Genomic DNA, 9,390 nt, shown 5'->3' on the forward strand with positions numbered 1-9,390 from the left:
AAAAAAAAAAAAAAAAAAAAAAAAAAAGAAAATTATTGAATTGAAATTAAGATGAAAATATTGCTGTAATTTTTATATTTTATTTAAATTCACATTATATATAAGTAAATGGTTAGTTTTGATTGAAAATATGTTTATTCATAGGTTGAAGCAACCTTTGACAAGTCAAACATTTGCTCCTATATTCAACCATAATGGAGACTCTTCTACTTACACTGTCTCATTCGATTAGGTAGTGCCCCGTGCCAACATTTCTGTCCCAATTCAACCTATAGCTTTGCTATGACTTGGGTAGTTGCACTCATATTCGTTGAACCCTCTAGTACCATGAGCATAGGCACCACCAGCCATCTATGCTTAAGCTCCATGAAACTCCGTTCACAAGCTTTGTTTAAACAATTTAGATGGAATACATATTTTATTAAATTCGATTCAAAAGTATACAAAAGATAAACACCCATATTTATATTTGTTGAATTAGGAGTTTGAATTTGGATTTGGATTTGGATGATGTCCTCGTTGGAAGGTGTGCCAACAAATTCTCCTTATCATTATCAACGGTCACGATCATTTTGATCTTGTGCGTCAAAAGAACTGTTGTGAGATGGCCAAACGGGGGATTTAACGTCGTCGCTACCCACCCTGTGCCATTTTGGAGGAACAAGAAACGACAACGAATCGCTTACGCCCTGTTATGAAGAAATATAGATAAACGTTGTTTTGTTTTGCTTCCTTCTTTGGAATTGCTAACTCCGAGGCTCCTTCTCTTTCTATCTCTTCATTCATTTCTCTACCAGCCGATTCAACTGGGGTTGCGGCTTAAGATTTTTCATTTCGGCGGGTCGTATTTGCTGAAACCGACTCCCCTGATCTGGGTTTGTGATTAGGTACCCAATTAAATTAATCGCTCTGACTGTTTTCTTTCTCTTGATTCTTTCCATTTTGTGATGTTTTTATGTGCTTGTGCTTGTTCTGTTGTTCTAGGGATTGGTTTGATTCGCACTTGATGTGGGGGTTTTGTTCTTCTAATGTTTTTTTGATTTGTGAATTGTGGGGTTTTGCCTCTTGGGATTTTAATTCCTTTGTTAATGGAAGTTTTGAAGTCAATTCTGATGGATTGGGTAGCGTCGTCTTCATATGCTTGGCTAAGTAGCTCACGATCAGCCATAGTTTTGGGGACCGATTGGCAATCTCATAGGGCTGCTGCTATCTCGTATTTGTTTGGTTACTTCTTTCTCTTGGTACTTTGTGAGCGCTTGTTTGCTGGTGGTTTGGTCCTTTTGAATTGTTTGTTCTTTTGATTCCGAGTTTACTTTTTCCATTTTGATAATCGAGGTATAGGTCCCACTCCTTGGATTATCTGCAACTCATCCTGGAGAGACGATCAGGGTTTAAAGTTTTTCAAATTTCAATCTGGGCCTCTTGCTGGGAGTTTATGTGGAATGTTTAGATGTTTGGTCTTTTACTTGACTGGAGCTCTCTTTTATTGTTTGGCTCCTTTTGGTGTGCTTTGTTTTGTATATCTTGTATGGAAAAAGTATAGGATGGGGTCTGACCCTTGCACCTATCTTGTTAGATTAATAGGTTTATGCTAAGATTAAGAGCTTTAATGTCTTGGGTTGAAGAACATACGAGATTTCTGGATTTCTCATGAGTTTAGTGTTCTCATCCTTTGAATTTAATGTTCTCTGTCACCAATTGATATGGGAATCACAAGAAATCATATAACTAGCGGGTTTTGATATATATTTTTTTTTTTTATGACTTTGTTCTTCTCTTTGTGATTACTTGCCTAATTTTGTTTGTTTCGTGTCGTTTAATTATATTGATTCCTTTACTTTCTCCTGTTTGTTTGATTCATGATGTCTTGCTGCATTTTGACTTGGAAGGTGCATAGTTTTGAAAGATGAGTAAGCTGGATGCGACCCGAGCAGAACTTGCTCTTCTAGTTCTGTATTTGAATAAAGCAGAAGCTAGAGACAAAATATGTAGAGCTATACAGTACGGTTCCAAATTCTTGAGTAACGGTGAGCCTGGTACTGCACAGAATGTCGACAAAACTACCAGCTTAGCTCGAAAAGTTTTCCGTCTTTTCAAGGTCTGCTTTATAAAGACTGTTCTTTCGTGGGATATTAGTTCTTGATCAGTGTGTGATGCATTTGCTTGATCTTCTCATGTTGGTTCCAAGGTCTTATAATTGGTTTATGTATGTTTTTTTCATGCTTTTAGTTTTGGTTTACAGTTTGTGAATGATCTGCACGCTCTTATTAGTCCAACTCCTCAAGGAACTCCCCTTCCTCTTGTTCTGCTGGGAAAGGTATCAGAATGATCATTTTTTATTTTCTTATCAATCATCAATGGTAGCTTTTCTGAGTTCTACTTGTTCGTGTTTCCAGTCCAAAAATGCATTGCTATCGACTTTTCTATTCCTCGACCAAATCGTTTGGCTCGGTAGAACAGGCATCTACAAAGTACGACAGTTTCTTTCTTCAAGTTTGATGCTATATTTATGAATTTCAACACTTGAGTCTGATTTCTTATGTGTTATGTCTACGAACAGAATAAGGAACGCGCTGATCGTATTGGAAGGATTTCTTTGTTCTGTTGGATGGGCGCGTCATTCTGTACCGTGTTAGTTGAGGTATGTTCATTTGACTTGTAAATGATTCAATAATTCAAGTTTTGAAGTTTTTCTGTTCTTACAATGTCAGCTTGGAGAGATCGGGAGGCTATCAGCTGCAATGAAGAAGCTGGAGAAGGATCTCAAGGATAAGAAGAACAATCAACAGGAAGTGTGTTATCATGAAGTGTGTAATCAGTTGTCAAATAAGTCATTGATCCTTATTTGTATACATTAGTATTCACTTCGATTCGTTTTGCGAGCGTAGGACGATAAATACCGTGCAAATCTTAAAAAATCAAATGAAAGGACCTTGGCCCTGGTTAAAGCATCCATGGATTTATTGGTCGCTGTCGGACTACTTCAGTTGGCACCGAAGAAAGTTACTCCACGTGTCACGGGCGCTTTAGGATTTGTTAGCTCACTGATCTCTTGCTATCAGGTATGCCTAAATTATAGATTGTGCCTTAAAGTTACAAATCATGTGTAGAATTATGGAGGGGTAAATCATGTCGGAGATCGGTCGGTTTTAACATTTGATGGATGACGTATGTGCAGTTGCTTCCTCCGCCATCGAAACCGAAGGCGTCGTGAAGAAGGAAGGGGAGATGCCTCCCTCAGGAAGGTGATTTGAATGAAATAACCAGTTGAATTGGTGTGTTGTTATAATGGCATATGGTGTTTTTTTTTATGTAGTCTGCAGTCCCCTTAGAAGGGTAGGGTGACCTTCAAATGTCTCTTTGATAACATTATTCCCTTAAAATAAATAGATGCTGTTGTTCTTTTGCGTCCTTAAACTTTCATTTCATACCATGTTTTTACTCAATAATTCAAATTATTATTATTATTTTGGTAAATTAACATTGAATCAACTATTTAATCAACTATTAATTGTATCTTTTTAATTCATTATTTTATCTCTCTCTATTTTTTTTTTTATAAATTTGTTATATACTAATGATTTATTATTTGATTTTTTTAAATGAATTATTATCATTGGATAGCACATACAAAATAAATTTGATATATATTTCCCTATGTTATTATTTATGGATGCTAAATAAATTATTCAAATAGTTATTAATTATCATGATATAAATATTTATTATGCAAAATTTTTAAGATATTTAGTTGATTATAAAAAGATGAGATGAGACTATTTGTAGTTCAACCAAAGAGCCAACAATTCCCTCTCAGCTACTTCAAGAAATAAACGGCTACAACAACAAGAATCTTTCCCTCCGGCCATACTCCGGCGAAACTCCGGTGTAATCGACAACCAAACATGTGGGAAGCCGGATCCAGTACAAACTTCGACATCACTTATCAAGAATGCAATTCTATGACCCCTCACCTACCTTTCTTGATGGGCAACCAATTCGACGTTCAAGCCTACGCCGACAAATACCCAAGTAGAACCAAGATCATACGCCTCCTATCCATCGCCCATCATTGTCACGGCCACAACGACGATCGAGAATTAGAAGCGCTCAAAATTGCCTATAAAGAGGCCAAGAAGGGCAAGGACGTGCAACTATTCGCCACAGTCGTTGAGAAAATCAATGGAAGATTATCCCCCGAGTACGACATGGATGAAGATTGGTGCAATGAAGTGATAAGAAATTGGAAGGAGAATAGGGTGAGATTAGGAGAAGAGGCATCGAAATGCCAGGTACGAACGAACGAACGAACGAACAGATTAATAAAAATAATGGGTTTGATCCATCAATGCTTATTTGTTATAAATGAATTAACGTAGGACGATTACGAGAAAGGATTGGCTTATGCGGAGGAGGACACAAAAGCTGCATGCAAGAAGGCAGCAAATATGTTCTACATGCATGGGGAAACAGATGCTGCTAGAGTATGGTACTTGGCTACCATACGTTACTGCAGGGTTGAGTTGGAGTATTGGGAGATGTTCATGCGCTTTGTTTTGTTGTTCATCGAGTGGGGCAACTTTCCAAGAGCCCAATACACTGCCATTGAAGGCCTCAAGCATAAGCAGGATTTCAACATGGACTCCTTTACTGAAAATACTATCCATTCTACTATTGGCTTGACTTCCATTAGACATAGATCATTTACTCACGCCGCGCTTCGGGTTTGCTTTTTTGTTTTCGGTTTTTTTGTTTCTTTTGTTTTATGTTATTGGGTTATGTTTATACGTGGCGTATTTGTAGTTCTTGCAAACGGGTAAAGAAGTGGGTAACCAATTTTCGATGATTCTGGCTGATCATGATATTGCAACGTATGGTGCGTTGTGTACGCTTGCAACGTTTGAGCAAGAGGAGTTGCAGGTATCGATTTTAATGGTGGTATGCACGAAAAATGATATAAGCTGATTATAGGGTTTTTAATATGGGCAGGATTGTATTTTTGAGAATAAGGATTTTCAATCTTATTTGGATTCAATGATTGAAGTCAAAGAGCTTCTCCATGATTTCTGCTCAAGGTATTGTAGTGAACACTTTTACCTCACAAAACCTTTCTTACGTCGAATAACGGAAAATGTTCTTAAAAAAAAATCGATATCGGCTTACAAAAAGTTTACATCAAACACTCGATAGCTATTCCATTCCCGTTGTCTATGAAACCCGTTCTAAATTATCTATCCCTGTTTTTTTTTTTTTTCCCTCTAATTAGAGACATTAAAAATAGTTTATGTGAGTAACCACGACCACCTCCATAATAATATGATATTGTCCATTTTGAGCATAAATTTATGTGGCTTTGCTTTTAGTTTCCCCTAAAGATCTTGTCACAACGGAGATAATATTTTTTATAAACCCATGATTTTCTTCTTAATTAGTTGACACGGGACTATTTCTCTCAATAATTGAAACCTTTTAAAGTCGGGAATGGAATTATTATTATTATTTTTTACCTTTTTGTGCAGAGATTATTCTTCAGTCTTCCGACGTCTTGCTAATCTTCGAGAATGGTTATTGTTCGACATACATTTATTTGATCGATTCGAGGAATTGCATAAAAAAATCAGAAATAAAGCTATTGTCCAATACGTTCGACCATTTTCAGTGATTGATTTAAAGACGATGGCAGAGATTTTCAACACAAGCGTTGAAGATCTTAAGAAGGAGCTTGTAGCTTTGATACTCGATAACCAAATTAAGGTCTTGGCTTTTGAAGCTCACATCTCAGCTTTCTAAAATTTTGGTCATTTCTTGTTACTAATCTTCAACAATCTTTTGTGTTGCAGGCCAAGATTGACTCAATTCAAAACGTTCTTCACGTACGAAGAGACGATACCATAGCCAATTTCAAAAAACTTCTAGAACGTTGTAGTGAAATTGAACGTGATGCGAAGACCATTCTATTATTTAACGCAGTATTTAACTATCCATTTGTTCGCAATGAAGAATGATTTGTTCATGCGATGATAATAGCAAGTCTTGAAATTTCTTGATATAGTTCATGTGACGACGATCTGTATGGAAGGACAAATTTGTTGATGCGTTTTAAGTAGATGAGACACCGGACACCTTTTTTGAATTTTCTTCTTTAGTTCCTTTCACTTAGTTGGTGCTGTTAGACATGGAAATTTGAAAGTTAGAGTCGTTCATGATTCTAATTCAATACTGAACTTCACTTCATTTATCGGAGCAATTAGAAAATACGCCCATGAACTCGTTACCTATTGTAATTAAGGTAATATCAATCTTATTATAGCCCAATAGCTTTAAAAGTATGTTGGTTTAATTTAATCTTTCACGCTCAATACCTCTAGCAATGAGGTTTTTCATAGCTGACGTAACCTGGGTTTCAGAAATGGTAGAATTTAATAGTTCTATTTTATATGTGCTTGAAAGGTAGTGATACATCGTGGAAGTGAAGAGGAGAGACCAACAAAGGAATACGAGAGATGAAGAACGACGGAAAACGTCGTCGGAGATGGTTCCAGGAAGAGAGGAAAACGGGTAAAGAAGACGAGGTCCGTGGATCTCAGGTCGAGAGGAAGTTGTCAGAAAATCGCGAGGAAAACGGGTAAAGAAGACGAAGTCCGTGGATTTCAGGTCGATCTGGATCGGGTACCCAACCGGTGATCCAATACCGCAACCATCTGTCTGTAGCCCAAATACTCACACAGACTGAAACCAAATCCGTTACCTCGGCCCAAACATATGCAGCTCGAAGTCAAGCCCACACCTGAGGCCCAAATATATTGCCTCGGTCCAAACATTGGCTCGCGACCCACGCCTCGACTCAACTCGACATGCACACGCGTCAGTGCTCCATTGTGTCACATGTCACACCTGCAACAAAACAACCCCTCGACTCATACAGCTTAAACGACCTGGCTTCGAAATCAGCTTCTCAACTCGGTAAAGGACCATTTGACCAATTTTCACCATTTTGACATCCCTAAGCTAATTTTGACCCTAAGATTTGTGTACTCAAATTTAGGGAAACGGGTCAAGTAAAGTGGTCACGTCATTCATGCTTATGCTTTCATGATGACATATGATGATGTGAATAAGTTATATGATGATGTCTTATGATGTTGTGCGATGATTATGATGTATTATTTGATGACGTTATATGTTGATGATGACATTTTTTGTTGATGACGATGCATGATAATATGACAATGTAAGATGAAGTTTTCTTAATGTGACATTATTTTTTATATTAAGATGAGATGTTATGTTGCATTACAACGAAGATTTTTCTAGAACATAACACTAGTTAATGTTAATGAATGCATGAAGACATTTGCACATATATTACTGATAGTATTGTAAGAACGTAACTTAGGGAAGTCGCAAGATAGTTTTAAAGATAGAGAAACCATAGAGCCCTCAAGCATTTTTGTGTACATAAACATTGGGCTACTTGTCTTTTTACGATGATGAGTATGGATGCAATACGCTACGATGATGATGGTGATCACGCCTCGCATGACACTCGACTATGATGGATTCAGAGGGTGCAAACTGCCTAGAGATTCATGCTTGCACGTGAGTCGTGGGTAGAGAAGAACTACCCATCCAATTTAGTACCAAATGAAAATGTTAGTAACTACCAAAATTGTATTTTGACGAGTATAAAAGACAGTGATTTGAATTTGAAGGGTTGTATGAGTTTTGAGGATGCTCGGAATAATGATAGCGCCCGTGTTTCCCCTAGTGAACGCCGTCTCCCCTCTGACACAAATAGCAACGCAAGCCGACGTGGACATATCGCCGGTGAGCTTCACCATAACAGTGTCCCAATACTTCCCTCGCTTCCTTACAGTGCTTCAACTGACCCCTCATTTCTTCGCATCCTTCTTAGTGACTCAGAATCTGAACGCCAGAATTTGCCTCGACTCATTCCACACCACATTGATATCCGCCCATCAGCTCTCCGCCGTCTCCATCAACCTCCTCGAGGTTTCCCGCTGCCTCCTTCTCGCCCATGAGAATACCGGTAAACACACCCTCTTTCTTTCTTTATCTATCAAGATTTTGATATTGATTTCTTGCTCCCTTTTTAGATACTGAACTTCTCGAGCGCAAGATGCTCAAATTGCTGCCTCCAGAACACAACGATGATCTGGGCGACATTGACTTCACCAACTGTGTTTCTATTCATTTAAGGGATTTTAGACGCATTGTTCATCAAGAGCTCTCTGTGTCCTACCAAGATCGAGGTAACCCATTTCTTTCCTTCTTTTTTTTTTCTAATTTAGGGTTTTCTTATTTAGGGAATGACCGTGGGTCGAGTTTATAAGTAAGGAAGAGGGAGTTCTAAATTGACTAATTAAGGGGATGATCATGAATTGGGTTTATAAGTAGGGAATACTTTTCTATTGGTATGTGTTTTGGGAAAACCCAAAGCAAAACCACGGGAGCTTATACTTAAAGTGGACAATATCATATTAATGTGGAGGGTGTTACTCCTAACATTAAGCTTGTTGCAGTTTGCATTACCACATCGGAGTCTCAAATCAAGCTATCCGTCGGTGACAAAAAGACCATTCTTACTCGAGAGGTATGAGAAAATTTGGTGTAAGATTCGAGAGAGTTGGAACTGAAAAGAGGGTAATAATGTATGTGGTGGTGCAGAGAGGAGAATATGTGAATATCAATCCTCAAGGAGTCGAGACTCGATTTGAATTCAGTATCCATCCCACTTCGTTTTTCAATAATCTGACTGATAAATCCAGAAGGGTTTGGTTCTTGAAGACTACTAATTCCTTAAGTATAATTTGTGTTCCTTTTGCATGTTGTGGTTGCTATTTGATGTATTTTCCCCCATGTTCTTGAAGAGTGTTGATATTGTTTGAATGTTTTCTTCTGATTCGTTGATATCAAAGGGATTGCAAATATATGGTGTCAATTTTCTTGTACAGAAAGAATTAGATTAAGTCGACCCTTTACGAGCCGTTTATAATTCTCTACTTTATGAATCAGGGAGAATGAATTATTACCAAAGAAAGCAGCAGATAGATGGTACTAGTTTTCTCCAAACCATGAATAAAGATTTATTTGTTGAAGTTCATATAATACCTTAATCATTCCCAATTATGAATAGAAGCTATAAAAGTTCTTCATAGTCAATTATACTGCATGTAAAATTGCATGGGACATATTCATACAGATAAAATTAGATAAAATTTCATACCTTCTGCTTAGGCTCTCGGAATTTCTTAGAAAAATATGGCTCGACACTGCTCTACGGTATCATCAGGGCTAATAACTGCAAAAAAAAAAAAAAAAAAAAAAAAAAAAAAAAAAAAAAAAAAAAAAAAAAAAAAAAAAAAAAAA

The 9,390-nt window shown here is 37.3% G+C and overlaps 4 protein-coding genes across 6 annotated transcripts in view; 3 read left to right on the forward strand and 1 right to left on the reverse strand.

Moving 5' to 3' along the window:
- Positions 1–652: 652 nt before the first annotated feature.
- Positions 653–3,417, forward strand: LOC111494192 (peroxisomal membrane protein 11C-like). The gene is made up of 8 exons (XM_023144072.1): positions 653–887; positions 1,890–2,098; positions 2,243–2,317; positions 2,397–2,471; positions 2,561–2,641; positions 2,712–2,807; positions 2,889–3,062; positions 3,179–3,417. Exons 2-8 carry the CDS (start codon positions 1,907–1,909, stop codon positions 3,212–3,214), a joined length of 729 nt encoding a protein of 242 aa, XP_022999840.1. The 5' UTR covers positions 653–887; positions 1,890–1,906; the 3' UTR covers positions 3,215–3,417.
- A 407-nt stretch (positions 3,418–3,824) lies between these two features.
- LOC111494181 (COP9 signalosome complex subunit 1-like) lies at positions 3,825–6,095 on the forward strand. Its single transcript, XM_023144057.1, has 6 exons — positions 3,825–4,292; positions 4,380–4,724; positions 4,804–4,920; positions 4,990–5,075; positions 5,520–5,754; positions 5,841–6,095. Exons 1-6 carry the CDS (start codon positions 3,906–3,908, stop codon positions 6,003–6,005), a joined length of 1,335 nt encoding a protein of 444 aa, XP_022999825.1. The 5' UTR covers positions 3,825–3,905; the 3' UTR covers positions 6,006–6,095.
- Positions 6,096–7,381: 1,286 nt separating this feature from the next.
- On the forward strand, positions 7,382–8,959 carry LOC111494189. The gene is made up of 5 exons (XM_023144068.1): positions 7,382–7,827; positions 7,916–8,050; positions 8,118–8,273; positions 8,544–8,614; positions 8,689–8,959. Exons 1-5 carry the CDS (start codon positions 7,590–7,592, stop codon positions 8,887–8,889), a joined length of 801 nt encoding a protein of 266 aa, XP_022999836.1. The 5' UTR covers positions 7,382–7,589; the 3' UTR covers positions 8,890–8,959.
- A 123-nt stretch (positions 8,960–9,082) lies between these two features.
- LOC111494190 (phosphomannomutase) overlaps positions 9,083–9,390 on the reverse strand; it is a 4,436-nt gene continuing 4,128 nt past the window's right edge. For all 3 annotated transcript variants that reach the window (XM_023144069.1, XM_023144070.1, XM_023144071.1), the window contains exons 12-13: positions 9,232–9,322; positions 9,083–9,189 (exon numbers count right to left, since the gene is read on the reverse strand). In XM_023144069.1, coding sequence (XP_022999837.1) covers positions 9,273–9,322 — 50 coding nt within the window. In that variant the 3' untranslated portion in view covers positions 9,083–9,189; positions 9,232–9,272. The remainder of the gene's footprint in view (positions 9,190–9,231; positions 9,323–9,390) is intronic.

The sequence above is a fragment of the Cucurbita maxima genome, unplaced genomic scaffold, assembly GCF_002738345.1.
Source record: "Cucurbita maxima cultivar Rimu unplaced genomic scaffold, Cmax_1.0 Cma_Scf00020, whole genome shotgun sequence".
NCBI classification, from domain to species: domain Eukaryota; kingdom Viridiplantae; phylum Streptophyta; class Magnoliopsida; order Cucurbitales; family Cucurbitaceae; genus Cucurbita; species Cucurbita maxima.

Excerpts from the sequence above, each read along its gene's own strand:
- LOC111494181 (XM_023144057.1), top strand. The coding sequence starts at position 3,906 with ATGTGGGAAGCCGGATCCAGTACAAACTTCGACATCACTTATCAAGAA. Across the intron at positions 4,725-4,803 it reads TTACTCACGCCGCGCTTCGG|TTCTTGCAAACGGGTAAAGA; the intron begins GTTTGCTTTTTT and ends GCGTATTTGTAG. Across the intron at positions 5,755-5,840 it reads TACTCGATAACCAAATTAAG|GCCAAGATTGACTCAATTCA; the intron begins GTCTTGGCTTTT and ends TTTGTGTTGCAG.
- LOC111494189 (XM_023144068.1), top strand. The coding sequence starts at position 7,590 with ATGCTTGCACGTGAGTCGTGGGTAGAGAAGAACTACCCATCCAATTTA. Across the intron at positions 8,051-8,117 it reads TCTCGCCCATGAGAATACCG|ATACTGAACTTCTCGAGCGC; the intron begins GTAAACACACCC and ends CTCCCTTTTTAG. Across the intron at positions 8,615-8,688 it reads AGACCATTCTTACTCGAGAG|AGAGGAGAATATGTGAATAT; the intron begins GTATGAGAAAAT and ends GTGGTGGTGCAG.
- LOC111494192 (XM_023144072.1), top strand. The coding sequence starts at position 1,907 with ATGAGTAAGCTGGATGCGACCCGAGCAGAACTTGCTCTTCTAGTTCTG. Across the intron at positions 2,099-2,242 it reads AAGTTTTCCGTCTTTTCAAG|TTTGTGAATGATCTGCACGC; the intron begins GTCTGCTTTATA and ends TTTGGTTTACAG. Across the intron at positions 2,642-2,711 it reads TCTGTACCGTGTTAGTTGAG|CTTGGAGAGATCGGGAGGCT; the intron begins GTATGTTCATTT and ends TTACAATGTCAG.